This window comes from Hibiscus syriacus, unplaced genomic scaffold, assembly GCF_006381635.1.
Source record: "Hibiscus syriacus cultivar Baekdansim isolate YM2019G1 unplaced genomic scaffold, ASM638163v2 tig00110556_pilon, whole genome shotgun sequence".
In the NCBI taxonomy this organism is placed as follows: Eukaryota; Viridiplantae; Streptophyta; class Magnoliopsida; order Malvales; family Malvaceae; genus Hibiscus; species Hibiscus syriacus.
The window spans coordinates 5,468,320-5,489,566 of record NW_024062779.1 but is presented as its reverse complement, the minus strand read 5'-3'; the positions used below and the strand labels follow the sequence as shown (position 1 = coordinate 5,489,566).

The 21,247-nt window shown below is 37.7% G+C and overlaps 2 protein-coding genes, 1 long non-coding RNA gene and 1 pseudogene across 3 annotated transcripts; 2 read left to right on the top strand and 2 right to left on the bottom strand.

The window, feature by feature from the left end:
- Positions 1-395: 395 nt before the first annotated feature.
- LOC120131898 lies at positions 396-7,548 on the top strand (annotated as a pseudogene).
- Positions 7,549-14,459: 6,911 nt separating this feature from the next.
- Positions 14,460-14,993, bottom strand: LOC120131623. Its single transcript, XR_005516934.1, has 3 exons — positions 14,872-14,993; positions 14,628-14,760; positions 14,460-14,528 (listed from the first exon to the last, which is right to left on the bottom strand). It is a non-coding gene; the product is annotated as an uncharacterized LOC120131623 (long non-coding RNA).
- A 930-nt stretch (positions 14,994-15,923) lies between these two features.
- LOC120131574 (histone H4) lies at positions 15,924-16,400 on the bottom strand. The gene is made up of 2 exons (XM_039148531.1): positions 15,998-16,400; positions 15,924-15,960 (listed from the first exon to the last, which is right to left on the bottom strand). Exon 1 carries the CDS (start codon positions 16,339-16,341, stop codon positions 16,030-16,032), a length of 312 nt encoding a protein of 103 aa, XP_039004462.1. The 5' UTR covers positions 16,342-16,400; the 3' UTR covers positions 15,924-15,960; positions 15,998-16,029.
- A 186-nt stretch (positions 16,401-16,586) lies between these two features.
- Positions 16,587-18,818, top strand: LOC120131546 (protein GAMETOPHYTE DEFECTIVE 1-like). Its single transcript, XM_039148517.1, has 6 exons — positions 16,587-16,688; positions 17,193-17,552; positions 17,650-17,727; positions 17,820-17,900; positions 18,119-18,272; positions 18,358-18,818. Exons 1-6 carry the CDS (start codon positions 16,587-16,589, stop codon positions 18,816-18,818), a joined length of 1,236 nt encoding a protein of 411 aa, XP_039004448.1.
- The last annotated feature ends 2,429 nt before the right edge of the window (positions 18,819-21,247 follow it).

Here is a 21,247-nt window from a genome sequence, read left to right as displayed (position 1 = left end):
TTATTCCAACTTGCCTGTCATTTGAAACAGTTGTCCAACTTGCATGCTTATTAAGATCTGTATTCTTATTTCTACCGGTTGCATGTACGAGAAATTATATTTATTTAATATAAAAATAAACAAATGAGTTTATTTTATTTTAAAAGTGTAATTAAATTAAAATCAAAGTTTCACATATAAAATAAATAGAATATATATATATACATATAAGCAAAATGCTATACGACGTAAGAACTTTTTAAGCATTTTTGTGAGAGACTAAAAAATAGGCCTTCATTCAAAGCCCAAATGAAGCAGATGAGGTCAAGGAAGGTCTTGTTTTACGGCTTTATAGGCCCAAAAGATTCAGGTGAACAACAAAACAAGATCTCCTCGTTAACTCTTCAGTTTCAGTTTCAGATCTGTAAGATTTTTGTAAAATTATCACAATAAAACCCTAAAAAAAGGCCGATCTTCTTCAGTTGAGTGGAACTCAGAATAGGAAAGACAGATGGACGATGAATTGCTGGAACTGCTGAGGCAATTCGAGTTTGCACAGCAGGCGAAATCGAGCATCCGGTTATCCGAACGGAACGTCGTTGAATTGGTCCAAAAGCTCCACGAGCTTCGTATTATTGATTTCGAGCTTCTCCATACTGTTTCCGGCAAAGAATATATCACTCCCGTAATACGCTCTCTATCTCTCATGTCTGGTTAGAGGGAAAATACGTAACACAACAATAAAAAACACACATGCATTTTTTAGATACGTAACACAACAATACGTTTGATTCTCATCTATATGTTAGAAAGTACACGTGATTCCTGTATAAATTTCGAATAACATTTTGTTGTTAAGTATTGTATATTTGATTCATTACAAGCAGTTTACTTTGAATTTCATGATTGTGATGATCTGTTTGTATCAGGAGCAATTAAGGCATGAAATTTCTGGGGAGGTGAAGAAATTAGGACGTCTTTCATTGATTGATCTTGCGGATATTACTGGGGTGGATTTATATCACATTGAGAAGCAAGCTCAGCATGTCGTTTCCGAGGATCGGGAGCTCATGTTGATTCAAGGAGAAATTATATCACAATCTTATTGGGATACCGTGGCTGAAGAAATCAACGAGAGACTGCAGGAATGCAGTCAAATTGCTTTAGCTGAACTGGCTGCACAGTTACATGTTGGCTCTGAGTTGGTGGGGTCTGTCTTGGAACCTCGACTCGGGACTTTGGTACCATGTTTTCCTGGAAATTACTTTTTTGGCTGAGAGAAAATGGAGGGAGAACTTATTTTGAAATTTTTATTGGTTGTATTTCTGCTTGGTTTTCTAGGTGAAAGGTAGACTTGAAGGTGGGCAATTGTATACACCTGCATATATAGCTCGTGTCAGTGCCATGGTTCGTGGTGCATCCAGGGGCATCACAGTACCAACAAATTTGTCTGTATTGTGGAGCACTTTGCAGCAGCTTTTGCAAGAAATGGAAGGAGCCACCGGTATAGCTTGAAGGCTCATCCTTCCAATCCCTTTTCAATGGACTGATTAAGGAAGTCGAGGTTCTTGGAACACTTCGTGCAGGAATTCATTGGACTCCAACTGTATGTAACACGATCTTTTCATTTGATGTTTGTATTGACTTACATCATAGAATAAAAATTCTAATGCCTTTCACATTTCGCAACGATGCTACTTTCTAGCCTAGTTGTGATTTGTTTTTGAAAAAACCAAAATCAGTTGCAAGCCGAGTGACCTTTTTAACCTCACTTTTATTAATAAGGAAGAGCCTCTTTGCAGTTTTCTCAAGGTACCAGTTTAAATGGAAGAATTCAATGATTTAAACTGCAAGAAAATTACTTCATAATGATTTTTTCCCTTGCCCATGTAGTGCTAGTTGTCAATATGTAAAACTGCTTCAGTTTTTTTGTTTCATCCTGGTAAACTCTGAAAACACACCAGGGATAGAAATAGGGGAATCTGAGGAGTCTACAAGTTTATCTTTTGAAGAAATCTAAGTTAAGTGTGATTTTTTTTCTTCAAGTTTTTAATAGTTTAGAGTGATCATGCAACAGGTTTTTGCTATTGCCCAAAAGGAGTGTGTTGATTCTTTCTACTCACAGGTCTGTTGCCTCATTCTCTGGATTTTTTTTGTAATCTGATTTGATATAGACGCCTGTACAGAGGAATTGCATGCATCTCAGATGACAAGTCTCGCAAAATTGTTGGTTTATGTATTTTTGTGATGGTTCTGATTCTACATATTTATTCTGTCCCTCTACCCCTGAAGTCTGTTATTTTTGTAATGCATATATTTATACGGTTGTATCCAAGAAGGTTGTGGTTAAACAAATGCTGAGGCCTTGGCTGTCTATTGCACTTTTGCATAAAATCAATCTACTAATGTCATATCGCAAGCATTTGAAAGCATTCCAAGTTTAAAAAAGTTTCATTAACAGTTCCAGATTATAAGTGTAACTGCACATAATCTTTGGTTACCATATTATGAGTATTCTGATATAATCACAAATTATCTTCTCTTTGCATGTTAGAGAAACATCACTGTGTCATATTCCTCATTTGTCTCTTTTGCTTACAGAACTCTTTTATCAGCTATGACTCTATGCAGAAGCTTGGAATTTCCCAATCCATTCAGTACCTGCAGGTAATTTATTGCCTTGAACTATTAACACAATAAACATATTGTGTGGTTATCCTGCCAAACTGGATGATATACTATGGTTTTTATTTAATTAAAATCTTGGTTGTATTCTCCAATTTAGCCCAGATTTCCTGAAGGCATACCACTAGTTACAGCATTTGTTCACCCCTCTATGATTGAGATGCTGGATTCTGCTATTGAGGATGCAATTGAACGTGGTAGCTGGTAAGAATTACAAATAAGTCTTTGTAATTTGTGACCATTTAATTTTCAGTTCACGGTATTTAACTTAACCTTTTAGCCCGAGATGGTTCTTTTGAAGATTAATTGTTCATAAATATTGAGGAATTTACATCTGAGGATGCCATTTAGATTTGCGAAAAATGTTTGTGAAGTTTTTCAACGTGATCTTATTGCATTATGCGGGTCAAGGTCATTTTTCTTTTTGATTTGGTTATCTCTGGTCTAATTGGACTAAACACTGCAGGCTTGATTCTGTTTCTCTATTGCCCGCATCCTTTGGAGCCCAAGATGCATCTAAGATTTTGTCCCTTTGCCCTTCTGTTCAGTCAGCACACAAGGTAACTTGTTATTGTCCCTTCTGGTATTTGATCTTATTATATTTGTATTACATTGATTTATTTCATGTTTTCTTTTCAGGCTAATAAGCACTCATCGTAGGGGATTCCTATTTATTTAGCAGCAACTTTGTGAAGGTAGGACTTTAGAGATGATTTCTATTAGGTGTTTCAGATTAGTTAAGAAACCAGCCTTTAGTAACACTTTTCTTGACTAATATCAAATTGTTCCTGTGTCTCAACACCCTAAGCCCAACATTCCTTACATCCCCAACATTTATTCTGACATGAAGTTTTTAAGTGGGATCGGCATAATCAGTCAAATTGACGCAAAATGAAAGGTGATGAGGAATCAGACGTTTTGGTTAGTAATAGTTTTAGCTATGGCATCTCACATGACAGTCAAATCTTAATTGCAGTCCCGCTGATTTGTGGCAAATTTGAGGAGGAAGAAAAACTAGTTTATCATTGGAATCTGATGGTAGAGAATTTGTCTCTCTTCAAATTTAACATGGTATATCTGTATAAAATTCTTTCTCCAAGGGTCCATGATTAATAGGATGCTGACATGTTTGCTTATTTAGCCTTCAGGCTTAACTTCTTAAAATATCTAACTTTGCAATTTTTGGAGTTTAAATTTTTATTTGCCCCCCTTTTCTGGCTAACCTTTCTTTGCCAGATTTATCACCCAACACCCTATGCGGCTATGTCTAACATTCCTTATATCCCCTTGCACTAATTTGCAGTAAATTATAGGTTTGGATACACTAATTGAAGAAAGTATGCATTTATATTATGCCCTATTTGATTCTCATAAAATTACGTGCATGCAACTTCTGTCTTTGTCGTTTAGGATGTCTATGATCGTGTAGAGAAAGAGATGGGATCCCTTATCCATGCAGGGTCTTCCACTGTTGTGCTGGGTGATGATTTGCATATGGTTAAGGAAGCTAAAAGTGAACATGATGTAAGCAAGTCTTCAGAGCCAACTGATACTGTTATTGAGAGTGGGAACAGAAAACGTGGTTCTGAGAAAGGATCAAAGAAAAAAAGGGAAATCCTCTGGGACAAAAACATTGTCAACTGAAGGTGATTCAGACAACGAGGATTACATACCCACCAAATCTAAGAAAAACCAGAAGAAAGGCAAGGATGCAACTTCCTCTCAAGTTGCGGATTCAAGAAAAGTAGCTAAGAAGGACTCGATTAAAGCGCAGGAGGAAAATGTGCCTTCACAAGAATGGTTAATGCAAAAGCTTGCTGCTCTGCTTCCTGATTTCGAAGAACAAGGTCTGTAAGATGTTGTTATCCATCAATTAGCAAATTAGTTTTTTTATGGGACTTGTGATGTATTTGATGGTCTATTTATCAGGTGTTGATGATCCTCAAACAATTCTTAAATATTTGGCTGACTATTTAAGACCTAAGCTAATAAATTATTGGAAGGAGAGAAGAAAGGCGTTGTTCACAGAAAATGTGGAGAAAATGAAACATTTGCTCGATAATGTGCAAAGGAAACTTGATGAGGTTGGCATGGAAACATCACAATTGCTTTTGCTTAGAGTTTGGTTCTTTTATCTAGTATTATGTACCCATTTCTCTTGGAATGTTGTTGATTTCCATATTCTGCACTTTATGTTAACTAATATTCTTCTCTCCTTACGGATCTTGTCTTCTTGCAGTCTTTCTTAAACATGCAGCTTTACGAGAAGGCATTAGATTTGTTTGAAGATGACAATCAACTTCTGTAAGTTCTTCCTACGATGTTTATTTCAAAGAGATTGCTTTCAGTGATGAAATGGCTTATGATGGTTTGTTTTGTTTGATAGGTTACTTTGCACAGGCACTTGCTTAGAACTATTGCCACTTCAATAGCTGATATGCTTTTCCATAACCTGGTAGGACTTATGTACCACTTGTTTCAATTTACTTCCTATGCTCCTATTCTGATGATGTGGATGTATGTCTGATGGTTTGCTATTCATCCGATATAGGACATACACAACAAATTAAAAAATGGGACTCAAGTTGAAGATTGTCAAAATTCAGAAAGCATTTCCCTTAGCCCTGGTGAAAGAACTGCTATAGTATGAAATGATTCATAACCCATTTAAATTTCTGGCATGGATAAAGCTGTGTGGTCATTAGTTTTGATACACTGCCTTTTGCTGGTTCAGGCTAAGAGTCTTCCAGAAAATCAGTCAAAAATGGCCTTGGCAGTTGTTGAAGCTTTGGAAGGGAAGGTCAGTTATTGCTTTTTAAAACATGAATTATTTGGACTTGCCTATTTCTGATGATTTTTTTTTTTTTTGATAAGAACCTATTTCTGATGATAATCACTACAAAAACATTGTGTTCTTGTTTCTCTTAACTTAGTCATCTCTATTTTTGTTAAGGAGAGCAGGTACTCTCCATGTATTGCCTATTATATTTATATAAGTTTTATTTCCATGAATTGTAACTTTGGATTTTGTATCCATCAGCGGGTGGAGGCATTCATGATTGCATTGCGAGACCTGGCTGAGGAGAGGTTATGTCCTTTCTGTTAAGCTTTTCGTGGCATATTTTGTGGGCTTTGGGTTTTTCCTTTTTACCAAAAGTTGGTAATTACGTTGGCCATGTATACTTAATAAGTTAATATTCTATGTTCAATTTTTTGCAGTGGGTTACTCCTGAAAAGCTTGACAAAAAATTGGAAAGGACTCTTTTGCATTCATACCGCAGGTAGTCTTTACTTGATTATATTGATTTGTAAAGCACACACTGTATCCATAAGGTTGCAAGACCTTTATTCTATTAAAGCTTTGCGGCAATATTTTATCAAGGCTGGGCCTGTGGTGGCATGTCAAGGCATGCTTGTACATAATCATCTTACGTTGCTATCAAAATTCAAGATTACACTTGGTTTCAGTGGCTTATCTGCTAGCTCAAAGCATGATCAATCTTTAAATATGTTTGTTTGTTCTAGTCTTCCCGTAGTAGTTTGAGGAATGGTATATTATTGTCAAGGTTGTGAGATGTTGGATGTAGTAGTTAGTAGAAAGCTTAAATGTTTTATGATGGAGCTTCTCACGTGATGTTTGTTGTTTTTAGGATTTGACTTCTCAAGTTTCTGCTGAAACGGATCCAGTTTCACTTCTGCCGAAAGTTGTTTCCCTACTTTACATACAAGTCAGTAGATAAAACACCCAATTGTGGATTACCTATATCTGAACGTCTAATCATCATTTTAACGTTCTTTTGCTAAATTCAAATATGGATGCTATTCATAGGTTCACAATAGAGCACTTCAAGCCCCAGGAAGGGCCATCTCCGTTACTGTAACTCGATTGAAGGTATGGTGCCATAAAGCTCTCCTTTCCACACGTATTCTTTTCACTTTATTTTTCTTGAAACGTTTAACAACATTATCTTGCAATATTTATGTCCATTTTCGTTTTCAAATATGTTTTTCCCCGTCGGTTTAAACAGCCTAGATATTCAAAGGGTAGTGATAAAATCTGAAACTTTTGTTGGGATATTGTTGATTCAGCATTCCACAAACTTTTGTATTGAACCCAAAGTAGCCAATGTCTTTTGTATCTGGTGATGGGAAATTAGAAGGTTTTATAATGTAAATATCAGTATGACTAGCAGCAAACACAACGCCTCATCTCTAAGATATGCATTGAACACAAAATAGCACCTAGATCTGTTTAGCTTAGGCTGTACGCGTGAAATTGTTGCATAAATCATGTATTGTAACCTTATTGTGCTCTAGTTTAATATTGCCGTGTGATGTTTTTTTGTTTCTTATTTCAGGATAAATTGGATGATTCAGCATACAAGATCTTGACAGATTTCCAAAGTGCAACGGTGACACTTTTAGCACTTATTTCTGCTGCAACTGGTGATGTAAGTAAAGTTATACAGTTTTACTGTTACAATGTTGATTTTTAAGCGAAGTGTCATACTTTGGCAATAGGCACAAAATTTCCGATTATAGGGAACAAGGCTTTTTTGATGTTTAAAAGATCTTGACAGTGCATTTCGAGTCTACTTTCAAATTGTACTTCATTATGTCAAGCATCGCCTGTTTTGTTTTCAGAAGGATGTTAATTCCCTTGTTTGATTGTGTCAGGAGCAAGACTGTTCATCTGATAGAATTACGAGTAAAAGGGAGCTTCTGGAGTGCCAAATGCCGGCGCTGAAAGCGTTGGTTTTGGGCTCCTCTCAAACCTAGTCTTAGGTGGAATTAAAATTTTGTTGTTATTTATGCTTCTCTAACTAGCCTGAAAATTATACTCAAAAGGAAAAATGTTAAACCCCAAAAACAAAAGTTTATCTGGAAGCTAGGAAGTTATTTTCTTATTTTGAGCTTTACTGTGTATTAAATATTTGTTATAGTACAAGTAAATTTTACGAGTTTGTGACTTTGTTTTAAGTTCTTTCCTGTTCCTGTGAATAGGCACGATACAGATACTATCATATAAAACTCTTCTATAATATGAAATTGAACAATGCTGCTAATGAATAGAACATAAACCCCAACAGTTTTTTCATCGTCGCTTGTTTTGTGAAATTATATTTTAGATTTTTTGAGTTTGTAAGTTTTAAAATTTTAATTAGGTTAAAAAATATAGTTTATAATTACAGTAACAATGACAAATAAATTCATTCTAATAATTATCATACCAATTAATTATTACTTACAGTTTAATTAAAAATCATTACTATTATTAAAAGTAATCATATAAATAATTAAAATATGCATAGATATCGATAAATTAGGGTGAATACTACAAGGTAGTATCTATTCAAAGTCTTTTAGTTTTTTGTCAATGAACACTCGTATCTTGCAGTATTCGAAACCCAAGACTTTTAAAGATAACAACAAATCCCTTAACCACTTAAGTCGTTTGATTACCCAGGATGATTTGTTAACACAAAAATCTATATCCCTTAAAGTTATTAAAATCAAGTAGTTTAATACACAAATAAATGAATTGATATTTGGATTTAGAACCATAATAACTCTGAACGGTAATACTCTACTGTAGCATGGATAATTTTTGTACCTCAACTGTTATAAAACACAGTCAGGAAATTTGACATACAACTTGAGCTGTTCAAGATCATGGTGATCTAGTTTATCAAAAGAGAAAAATGATCATAGTGATCTAGTAATTAACAAACCCCATGTTCTTGTTGTTTGTTTTGGTCAACAGGGTCTTGATCTGAGTTTTGATGTCCTTGGACGTTTACCATGAAGTCATTAACCATATCATTGTTAGTTGTTTGAGGTTTCCCATAAGGCTTGTTGGCTCCTCCTCCTACTCCTGCAGTACCGGCTGCAATGGCTGCTGTTTATCTCTTATGTTGAAGCACGGCGATGACACCGGCAATAACCCAAAAAAGTACAAAAATTGGATTGTGGTACCAAGGATTACCGGTAACTTGCTCTTTTTCTTGCCGCTGCTCGATGCATGTACGCCACTCGCTGTTTTACATGATTTACCAGACACACACAAACCTGGATTTTCTGTAACACTGAAAGGGAGGGGGAAATGTGAATCATTCGATAAGCAAATTGTTAAAGTCAAAGAAAGAGGCTGAAATTTCAACAAAGGAGGGGTTGCATTTTCAACAATGTTTGGCTTGATTTTCAAAGTTGGAAAGTAAACAACATGGGCGGCTGAAGGAATTAAAAGGGTGGGCTGCCTAACTTTGGTTGAAAATTAGTATAGGGTTAATTATTTTTAGTCACTAGACTTTAGGGTATTTTCAAAGATTAGTCCCTAAGTTTCAACTATAAATACCCTAGCTCATTTAGCTTAAATATCATCCCAAAAATCATTTCTTTCTCCCAATACTAGAGAGCTTTCTTGTGAGTAGTGAGTGTTTTGTAAACACCTGTAAATTTTCTCTCTTAGTAAAAGATCTGCAGCAGTCCGGAGACGTAAGCACAATTGGTTGAACTCTATCAATTTCGGGTATTATTTTTCCGCTTTTATTTTGCATTCTCACTAATCTGATTATAGAAAAATTACTCGTTCTCGGTTATATTTCCCAACAACTGGTATCAGAGCTTTTGGTTGTGAATTTTATCAATTTTTGTGAGGTTACTATTCATTACTATTCACATGAATAGTAAATTTCGTGAATAGTGAAAATTTGTCGGCGATACGAATTTATCGACGGAGGTGTTATAATACACGGTGGTTCGCACAAATTGTCAAAAACGATCTGAAGAAGCCAGATTCGAGTGGGAGCAATGGCTGCAGACGAAGGGAATGTGAAAATTGAAAAGTTCGATGGTGCAGACTTTGGCTTTTGGAAGATGCAGATCGAAGATTTTCTGTACCAGAAAAATCTATATCAACCCCTCTTAGGAAAACAATCAAAAAAAAAATGGCTGTCCCTTTTTTCCCATATGTATGGGGTAAGGGGGAGGTAAGATAGTAGGCTGCCCCCACACCAGGTTGAGAGCAGCTTCCGTAGGAGACCTCCAAATTATGAAATGCCCTCCGTGGGACTTGATCCCACGACCTCAAGGTTTAGAACCTTGTGCTCTACCAACTGAGCTGGATGGTCATTTCTTTAGGAAAACAATCAGAGGGCATGAAAAATGAAGACTGGGCTCTTCTTGACAGACAAGCCCTCGGAGTTATCCAACTGACGTTATCTCGCAATGTTGCTTTCAACATAGCAAAGGAAAAGACCACGGCGGGTCTTATGACGGCTCTCTCCAGTATGTATGAGAAGCCTTCAGCCTCAAACAAAGTTCATTTGATGAGGTGATTATTCAATTTGCGGATGACGGAAGGGGCATCGGTGGCACAACACCTGAATGAACTCAACACAATCACAACCCAGTTGAGTTCAGTGGAAATTGAATTCGATGATGAAGTTCGAGCTTTAATTCTCTTATCATCTCTACCAGACAGTTGGAATGCTACTGTTACAGCAGTCAGCAGCTCGTCGAGAAATAGAAAATTAAAATTCGACGATGTTCGGGATCTGGTATTGAGTGAAGAAATTCGACGAAGAGAATCGGGTGAAGCATCAACCTGCTCAGCCTTGCACACAGAGTCTAGAGGGAGAACTTCAGAAAGAAATTCAAATCGTGGCAGATCAAAATCCAGAAGGGGAAAATCAATAACGGGAAAGAAAGATTTTACCTGTTATAACTGCGGCAAGAAGGGTCACTTTAAAAGAGATTGCCGAGCACTGAAGAAAAATACCGGCGCACAGGATTCTGCCAACGTGAGAGAGGAGACAGGTGATGCCATGATTCTAAGCGTCAACAGTCCGATTGAATCATGGATCTTGGATTCAGGGGCATCTTTTCACTCCACCCCATGCTAAGAAATCATGGAGAATTATGTCAATGGTGATTTTGGGAATGTTCATCTAGTTGATGATGAAACATTGAAGATCGTCGGAAAAGGAGACATCCGACTAAAGCTGCCAAACCAGACCACCTGGACGCTGAAAGGTGAGACATATTTCTGGTCTCAAAAGAAATTTGATTTTTGTTGGACAGCTTGATGGAGAAGGATATAGCACAACTTTTTCAGACTGTGAATGGAAGATTACCAAAGGAGCACTCGTCATTGCTCGTGGTAAGAAAATTGGTACTCTCTATGTAACCTCAAACTTAGAGAATATCATTACTGCAGTAGATGCTGATGGAAAATCAAACCTATGGCACCAAAGGCTTGGCCATATGAGTGAAAAAGGGATGAAGACACTTTTGTCAAAAGGGAAGCTGCCGGATCTAAAGAATGTAGATGCCGGACTATGTGAGGATTGCATCTTTGGCAAACAAAAGAAAGTCAGTTTTGCAAAGATTGGCAAGACACCCAAGGCAGAAAGGTTAAAGTTGATTCATACTGATGTATGGGGACCATCTCCAGTTCCATCTCTTACAGGCTCATTATATTATGTCACCTTCATCGATGATTTTACAAGGAAGGTGTGGGTTTATTTTCTGAAGAAGAAATCAGAAGTATTTGATACCTTCAGAAAATGGAAGGCCATGGTGGAAAATGAGATTGGTTTGAAAGTCAAGCGGTTGAGGTCTGAAAATGGAGGAGAGTACAGAGACAGTAGATTCAGAGATTCTGCGCAAATAATGGGATCAAGATGGAGACAATAGTTCCCATAACACCGCAGCAGAATGGCGTAGCAGAGCGCATGAACAGAACTCTTAATGCACATTCCAGAAGCATGAGGATACATGCCGGATTGCCCAAATTTCTATGGGCTGAAGCTATTAACACTGCAGCTTACCTGATCAACCGTGGGCCCTCAGTTCCTTTAGATGGCAGAATACCAGAGGAAGTTTGGAGCAAGAAAGAAATAAACCTTTCACACTTAAGAGTGTTTGGTTTTATTTCTTATGTACACATAGACTCTGCTGAAAGAAGTAAACTTGATGCTAAGTCCAACAAATGTGCCTTTGTTGGTTACGGGGGTGATGAGTTCGGTTACCGGTTTTGGGACTATGAAAATCGGAAGATCATTAGAAGCAGAGATGTCATTTTCAATGAGAATGTGATGTATAAAGACAGGTCAACTGTAGAATCAAGCAGCTCCAATACCAAAGCTGAAACAAAGGAATTTGCTGAGTTTGAGGAGATTTCTGGAAATGATGTTCAGATCAGTCCTGAAGCAGTTCAAGAAGAACCAGGCACACCGGAACTAAGACGCTCCTCTATAATTCCTAAACCAACCCAACGATATTCTCCTTCTTTGCACTATTTGTTGCTGACTGACAATGGTGAACCAGAGTGCTATGATGAAGCAATGTAAGTGGAGGATTCAGTCAATTGGGAGTCTTCCATGAAAGATGAGATGGACTCGCTTATGTCGAATCAGACGTGGGAATTAGCTGAATTACCACTAGGCAAGAAAGCACTCCATAACAAGTGGATTTATAGGATCAAAGAAGAGCATGATGAGAGCAAACGCTACAAAGCAAGATTGGTTGTCAAAGGCTTTCAGCAAAAAAGAAGGTATTGACTACAATGAAATTTTCTATACAGTCGTAAAACTGTCCACAATCAGATTGGTGTTGAAAATTGTAGTTGCAGAGAATTTACATATTGAGCAGTTAGATGTAAAGACAGCTTTCCTTCATGGTGATTTAGAGGGAAAAATCTATATGAGGCAACCAGAAGGCTTCATAGAAGCAGGCAGGAAAAACCTGGTATGCAGGTTGAAGAAGAGCTTGTATGGTTTAAAACAAGCACCTAGACAGTGGTACAAGAAGTTCGATAGCTTCATGAGTAGTAGTGGTTTTACCAGATGTCAAGCAGATCATTGTTGCTACATCAAGAGGTTCGACAACAGCTTCATTATTTTATTATTGTACGTTGATGACATGCTCGTTGCAGGCTCAGACATGCAAGAGATTATAAACTTGAAGCAAAAATTGTCGAAGCAGTTTGCTATGAAGGATCTGGGCGCTGCAAAGCAGATTCTTGGGATGAGGATCAAGAGAGACACAAAGTCGGGGACTTTGATATTATCACAGGCTGAGTACATCAACAAAGTACTCTCCAGGTTCAACATGCAAGGTGCTAAACCAGTAAGTACACCTTTAGGTGTTTATTTCAGACTCTCCAAAGAACAGTCACCAAAGACAGAGGAAGAACGTGCACACATGGTGAAGGTGCCGTACGCCTCATCAATTGGAAGTCTGATGTATATCATGTTTGTATCAGACCAGATATTGCTCAAGCAGTGGGAGCTGTTAGCAGGTACATGAATAATCCGGGCAAGGTACACTGGGAAGCAGTCAAATGGATCCTCAGATATCTGCAGGGTACTACAAACAAAGCACTTTGTTTCAAAGGTGGAGATACAATACTGACAGGCTTTGTAGATGCTGACTTAGCCGGAAATGTTGACATCAGAAGGAGCACTACAGGGTATGTCTATACTCTAGGAGGAACCGCAGTGAGTTGGGTTTCTCAAATACATAAGATAGTTGCTCTATCCACAACTGAAGCAGAATATGTCGCTGTTACGGAAGCCAACAAGGAGATGGTTTGGCTCCAAAGTTTCTTGGAAGAGTTAGGCAAGAAACAAGAAAACAATGTCTTGTATTGCGACAGTCAAAGTGCTAACCATCTAGCAAAGAATCCGTCTTTTCATTCCAGAACGAAGCACATACAACTGCGATATCATTTTATCCGGTCTCTTCTGGAAGATGGGATTTTGAAACTTGAAAAGATCAGTGGAGCTCAAAATCCGGCAGACATGTTGACAAAGACGGTGACCACAGACAAACTGAAGTTGTGTTCAGCTTCAGTTGGCATGCTAGAATAACAAGACTAGAAATGATGTTGCATTGATCGAGGTGTGAAGACAGATTAAAATCAGTCTTCAAGTGGGAGATTGTTAAAGTCAAAGAAAGAGGCTGAAATTTCAACAAAGGAGGGGCTGCATTTTCAACAATGTTTGGCTTGATTTTCAAAGTTGGAAAGTAAACAACATGGGCGGCTGAAGGAATTCAAAGGGTGGGCTGCCTAACTTTGGCTGAAAATTAGTATAGGGTTAATTATTTTTAGTCACTAGACTTTAGGGTATTTTCAAAGATTAGTCTCTAAGTTTCAACTATAAATACCCTAGCTCATTTAGCTTAAATATCATCCCAAAAATCATTTCTTTCTCCCAATACTAGAGAGCTTTCTTGTGAGTAGTGAGTGTTTTGTAAACACCTGTAAATTTTCTCTCTTAGTAAAAGATCTGCAGCAGTCTGGAGACGTAAGCACAATTGGCTGAACTCCGTTATCAATTTCGGGTATTATTTTTCCGCTTTTATTTTGCATTCTCACTAATCTGGTTATAGGGAAATTACTCGTTCTCGGTTATATTTCCCAACCCAAATCAGTCTCTGGTATGAACATTTTACAAATAAATTTGGTTTACTTGCACTAATTTTAACCTTTTTTTTATTTGATATCGAGGAAGGAATCGGCCCACTAAAACCATTACCAGCCACGTTCCTGAACAAGGACGAACATTTTCAGTTAAGCATCACGATAATTGGAAAAGGGAATATCTGAAATAATTAGATTGTCAAGAAAACTCACAATTGTTTTAGATTAGGTAAGGTGCCAAGAAATTCTGGGATAGACCCGATGAGGCTGTTATTATGAAAATCTCTATAATCAAAACAAAGAACATTTAGATGAAGCAGAATTTAATTAAGTAATAAAGTTGGAGCCAAATATATATACAACTTACATTATCTCGAGGCTTGTCGTGGAGCTAAAATCAGGAAGAAAACCAGATAAATCAAAGCTACCGAGATACCTGAAGAACAATTAAACAAACCAAATGATGAATGATCATCAAGCTTTCAAGGAAAACCCAGAGAGTTATTTTGATCTTGAAAATTACTTATAAACTTACAATGCTGTTACTCGGGCTGTGGAACCAGATGTGCAATTGATCCAATCCCATGAATAGGTTGAAGGAAGACAAGGGTCGCCACCCCAGTCTTCCAGTACATCAAATTCATTCTGCAGTGAGACCAATCCTTCCACTACAATATATTGTAAAAGGAGAAAAAAAAAAGGGTTGACAAAAGTTAAAAAAATTCACGTACGTAGTATAAGAAATAGCAAGTAAATTAATGCCTTGGTCCCTTGGATACCAATGTTTCCATCAGTTAGTTCATAGCTGCCTGTAAAAACTTCCAGGGCATTGATAAGAGGAGGCAGTGTTGAACCAGTTGCGGCTGTCAAAGTGAAATTAGTGCTGGAAGAGGCAGTCACGTTCGTCAGGAACAAGTTGCAGGTTGCTTCCTCGGCAACTTGTAGCTTGTATTGGATCAATGTAAATAAAAAAGTTGATTTGTATGGCAAATTTTGTTTTAGGTCAATGAATTCCTAGGCCATTACGGCACAATTGTTAAGGTGCGAGAAAAATTCACTAAATATTGAAGGTTGACTGGCAGCAAGTTTTGACCTAGAGATGCTGCCATTTTTGACACTCGGTTTGCAATCTGTTTGCTTGTTTTGGGAAGGCGTAGAGATGATGTTTTACCAATCTTTCACCAAATTTTTAACAATAAGGTTAAAAATCATGTATTGTAACCAAATTGATAAAACTATACCAATATCTATAATTTTATCAATTTGGTCGTCCAAATTTTTAAATATTTTCAATTTAGGTTCGAACGACTTTCTATCCTTCAAATATTTTCAACTTAGGTTCGAATGACTTTCTATCCAAATCAGTCGGGTGAATCTCACACACCGATTCGACAAACGAGATAAGCTGCGTATAATCTATGAACTATGGGCACTTGAGGGGGGGGGGCCCTTTTGTTTTCTCTTTTATTGTTTCACAGAACACATTGGTACAGTCCAATTTTTAGTTGTTAATTTTCTTTTGAAGATGATGATCCTCGGTAAATATTATTGCTTTGAGGTTCAGTTCTTAAGGGAATATAGTTTCAGTCGGTATCTTAAACTATTTTGATATTTCTTCAATTGCTTGAAGAATTTATCCTGCATCGTATTGGAATAGGAATGGGGGGATTGCCGGGATAGAGGTATCCAGCATCTTTTTTCACAAACTACGAAGGCAATTAATCCTAAGCTTAAGTCAAATGAACTCTCAATTTTCTTTATAGATCTGCATTTCATAACAAGGATTACAAACGACTACAGGAGACAACATAACCCAAATTATAATCCCAACATAAATCACCTAAATACAAGCCAATAACCCTAATCCTATGCTAAAACATTCTTGATATATATATATATATATATCAATTTACTGAAAACCCTAATTCCTAAATCATCTAACCACCAAATCCATACAAAGTCCTGCCCTGCCTCTTCAATGCATAAACAACATCCATAGCAGTCACGGTCTTCCTCCTCGCATGTTCCGTGTACGTAACCGCGTCACGGATCACGTTCTCCAAGAAGATCTTCAAAACTCCACGGGTTTCCTCGTAAATTAGACCGCTGATACGCTTGACTCCTCCCCTACGAGCCAAACGCCGAATTGCTGGCTTCGTGATACCCTGGATGTTATCGCGGAGGACCTTACGGTGGCGCTTTGCTCCTCCCTTACCCAGTCCCTTCCCTCCCTTGCCTCTGCCTGACATCTTCGAATCTTGAACTTTTGTCTATAGCAAAGGCTGATTTTTGAGATTTGATTTGTCACACACATTCAAACCAAACGATGAGGGTTTTATAGGAGAAGTGGGGTGGGGATGGTGATCCGTGGTGTGTTTTAACTATGAACTATCAGATGAGGAGAAGCATAGTCGCGGATCGGTGACGTGGAATATTTTAGCGGTTATTTTGAAGCGCATTTTAAGGTTTTTGTGTTTCTTTTGTGAGCTAAAAAATGAAAACTCTTTCGAGCGTAAACCAGCGCGCCAAGTGTCGGCCCAATAAGAAAGCCCTTGTAAACAGAGGTGGTCCAATATACCGATTTGACGATCCAAGTGTATTATTTAACGAGCTACATACGACGACGTATAAACCCAAAGCGGCTCCTCCTCATCTTTAAACCCTACACCATAAACCCTTACCCTGAAATCTGTTTCTGTCTGAGAACCTATGGGGTTCTTCGACCTTAATATTTCTTACACCTAGTGATGGGCATGAGACCCGAATCCGACTCGATCGAGTTAGATTTTTTTTAAAAATTGAGTTTAGGTTAAATCGAGACTTTTAATTATATATTTAAAAATAATTATAATAATGTTCTTCTATATATTATTTTTTCAATTAAGTCATTATTTTTATTCAATAAAAACAATATTTTATTATTATTTTGGATCAAATTTTTAAGTTACATATCGAGTTAGATCAGATGAAATCTTATTTTAATTAGTTGGGCCGAATCTCGAGGAGAGGACTTCTTATTCTTGGATCATATCATGTGGATTAAAAATCCGACCCGACTCATGCCCATTCTACTCACACCGATTCCACGCCACTCGGCAAGGCCAACTCCACCGCCAAATCCACCCGCATTAAAATCGTGGTCAAAGCGATGGAGCTGGGCTACACGGGAATCGCTTACAGCCGTACGATCAGGGGCGTCATGTCTGATCGCGACCGTTGCTTGATCCCTCTCCTCCCCATCGCCCCTTTTCTCTCATGTTCCGTAAACTTCCACCGAGACCTCCTCCGAGTTCCTATCTCCTCTCCTTTCCGCCTGTACACGCGCCTCACTGTCTGCATCGACACCGCGTCGCAGTCGCAGGCTTTAAATTCTGGGAACCCGGTATTGAAGACATACGACATTGTTGCCGTTAGGTCATTGAACCAAAATACATTTGATCACGCGTGCGAAAAGGCAGAGGTCCTTTATTAATTCGAATTTAAATCGAGTAACAATTGTGGATATGTTTTTTAATCTTTATATATATATATATATATATATTTTCATTGTAATATAGGTGGACATAATTTCAATTGATCTCTCAGATAAGTTGCCGTTTCGTTTGAAATTACCCATGGTTAAAGCTGCTTTTAAGGTTTGTTATAGACTTGATTTATATATTCCTTCAATATTGAAATATCGGTTTGTTTCAACGGATATCTTATTTTTCATTTTGGGATCTGGCAGCGTGGCGTTCGTTTTGAAATTGCATATTCTGATCTTATTGTGGATGCTCATCGAAGGGGGCAAATGATATCCAATGCTAAGGTGAGGAACTCAAAGCTTGTTGCGTTGATGTTTCCTAATAATTCTTCTGTTTTAGCTCATAACTGTATTCTAAATTTATTAATGATGAAATGTGATGAACTAGGATATGAATTGGGAGATTGGCTTTTGGTTATTTAATTGATTTATAAGATGTAATTGTGGTTGTTTAAGATAGATGTTGTCAATGTGAACTAATTATCTGAAGCATACTGTCCCAGTTGATGCTGGATAGGACTCGAGGAAAAAGTATCATATTTTCTAGTGCTGCACCTTCTGTCTGTGAAGTTGAAGGGCCGAATGATGTTGCAAACTTAGCATCTTTGCTTGGTCTCTCTATGGAACGAGCTAAAGCAGCTATTTCAAAAAATTGTAGGTATGCTAACTCGCAAAACTTTGTAGTTTTTAGGTTGACCGTAGTTAATGTTTCATTCTGTGTGGAACTCCCTTTCTTCTTTCTGGAATCTTTTGACTAACGCTTTAATAAGAAAGCACTTTTTCAAGGAGGCTATCAGAGTTGAACCTGTGTCATATGTTCAGCCATCTGACTCTGAAACACCTTGCCCTTGGCCTGCTGGCTGGCTCAAGTGGGATCCCATCTCTAGTGGAGAAGGTGATTTATTGCTGGATGACATGGCAAAGTCTTTCTCTGCCTCCAATAATGTATCCAAAACTGTGAAACCCATTGATTTTGATTCTATCATTGACAAGATACCATCACATGGCTTCCAAGTTAAGGATTTGATATCTGGAACTGAGGCTTCCTCCCAGCCTCCGACAACAGCCAGAAGCTTTTCGTCTACTCCTGAGCCAATTGAGTTATCTGTTACAAACAATTGGGTGTTTGAAAATTCCATCAAGCTCGATCTTCTTCCTGAAAAGGATGATGCTTTATTAGACAATACATGTTCAGAACATTGAACCCCTGTATTTGGGGATTCTCAAATGGTAGTGATAACTAACACGGTTACAACTGAGGAAGAACTAGAGACTTGTAAAGCCTCAGATGTAGGATTTGCCTCCATTGAAACTGAAAATCAAAACCAGGGTATGCAACTAGAAAATTGCTATGAACAAAATATTGTCGTACTAAATGAGAATGTGAGTGATGGTGTAAATGCTGTAATACCAAATGAAAATGTGATATCTTATCAAACATCCTCCATGGACATTGAACTGGATGCAGCTGCTTTGGATTTTTCTTCTCCATCTGAGAACAATAGTTTACCTCTTACACGGGGTGGCGAGTGTAATAGTTCTAAAGTTTCTCATGTAGATTCAGGTGCATACACTATTAAGGTAGATGATGTTGCAGTTGGTATGGATATGGAAGACCAGGAGAATATGTCATTGCCCTTGAATAATATGTCTTCTCTTGAAAACATCTCAGAAAGGATATCATCGAGGGCTTCTGAAGATGATGTTGCTTATCAAATTTCACTTCAGGAGTCTGCCGATGAGATGAATGTTAAAAATAACTCCTTGGTGGAAAACCAAGTCTTGGTGGAAAAGCAAAAGCTTGCAGAAGGTGATGGCAAAATGAATGATCTTGCATCAGTCTTAAATGATGATACTCTTCCTGAAAATGTCGTCAAAAGCGAATCAACCACAGTAGTACAGAATCCATTTCCCAAGTGCAATTCAAAGATGAAAGCTAAAGGCATCTCTTTTACCATAAATAATGAGGTCCGAGAGGTGGCATTGGAAATGAAAGGGCATGGAGAAGATGATAGCAAAACTAAAGGTCAGCGAATATCAGGTATTAGTGTATCAGTGAGATGGCATTAGGTTTCTCTGCGTTTGTGTGATTTCCCCCCCCCCCAATCAACATGCCTTGCTTCTCCTTATTTGATATGAAGTTGTCTATGAAATTCAAGAAAGTCAAGAAGAAGACACAGGAATACTCCCCAAGTGCTCGTATTTCCTTTACGGCTTAGCTTATATCCTGTATCTTTCAAGAGGAAGGCAGATAAAAAATCAGAGCGCAGGGTGAAGATGGCATATCGTTAATTATGTGATTACACGGTTTAACTCTTAAAATTTTGTTCTTAGAAATTGTTGTAATCCAAAGAGCTGGAAACTTTTCATTTTGATTCGATGAAGTATGAACATGAACTTAACGTGAAGAAAAAGAAATCAGGTATAGTTTATGGCCATTGCCTTTATATTGTTGAATACTTGATAGGATTTTCCAGGGTAATTCGTAAGGTAGACCTTTAATGGAGTGCTGTTGATGGGACGGTGCCCGAGTTAAATCCTGCTAATTGTGAGAATGGGCACCCAGTTTTCATTCAAAAAGAGAGGAGCACTCTGCTACTCGTGTCAATCAATATTAAGCTACTACGAATATTTTAACTTCTTGGTAATGCAACAATTAACATTAGTTGGTGAAAGTAGAAGTTCAATTATGTCCAAAAGACGGCTAATCATCACTGCTTAGACTATAAACCAATTCCTACCATCATCATTGGGACGGCTAGCCTCTTCCCAAGCGCATGGGATTTCACTGCATCAGGCTCATTTTTCTGCCATTATACAACGTACCGTACTGGACCCAGTTTTTACTTATCAAATGCATTGTGAACCGATGGGATTTGAATCGAAAAACAAAAGTAAAGATTGTTATAATGAACGATTGAAGTTACTAAGAATTTAAATTTGCACAAAAAAAGGCTGTATGTCAGGATTTTGTAACTTCAATAAATAAATTAACGGCAACGCACATCACTTTTTCCCCCGCTCTGCAATCCCCATAAACTTCGATGTAGCATTCTTTAGTAAGGTTATTGTCCATTTACGAGTATTCAAAGAAGAAAGTTTGGGGACAATGATGATTCTCTAGTAACTTTGTTTTGAACGCCTTTTCCCTAATGCAAAGGTCTTTATTCATTGGACTTAGTGGGCAACACACAGCCGCTTCCAGGGGCCGACAGAAAATAAACATAGCCGCCCTTCCCCTCTCTGTTGGCTTGAAAAAGAGTAATGGCCTTTAGCTAAAGATAGATATAAGTTGAGATTCTCATACAACATCAAAGCTAATCATTACCAACCAACACGAGCTCTGAAAATAATAAACTTACTTTTTCTTTGCTGTCTGATTACATCAAAATATTGGCAAGGTTTGAAAAGGCTAAAGAAACACTCTAGAAAAATGTCTGACAAAGACCCCCAAAAATTTTGGTAGGTTTCAGGAATGAAATCAGTCACAACTCACTAGTGTTTCCTTTTTATGTTCTACTTTTCACATTGGGTTTTTCCTGGAGATTTTTTTTCCAGTTAAACGATTACCAGGAAGGTTTTTGATTGGCAGAGAGTGAGTCAAGAAAATGGATCCAGTTCTCATCTTCTTC

What these genes read in the sequence shown, in the direction of transcription:
- LOC120131574 (XM_039148531.1), bottom strand. Translation starts at nt 16,341, where the DNA reads ATGTCAGGCAGAGGCAAGGGAGGGAAGGGACTGGGTAAGGGAGGAGCA.
- LOC120131546 (XM_039148517.1), top strand. Translation starts at nt 16,587, where the DNA reads ATGAAAACTCTTTCGAGCGTAAACCAGCGCGCCAAGTGTCGGCCCAAT. An exon ending in ACCGATTTGACGATCCAAGT is followed by an intron (nt 16,689 to 17,192) that starts GTATTATTTAAC and finishes CCACTCGGCAAG; the next exon opens with GCCAACTCCACCGCCAAATC. An exon ending in TGGTTAAAGCTGCTTTTAAG is followed by an intron (nt 17,728 to 17,819) that starts GTTTGTTATAGA and finishes GGGATCTGGCAG; the next exon opens with CGTGGCGTTCGTTTTGAAAT.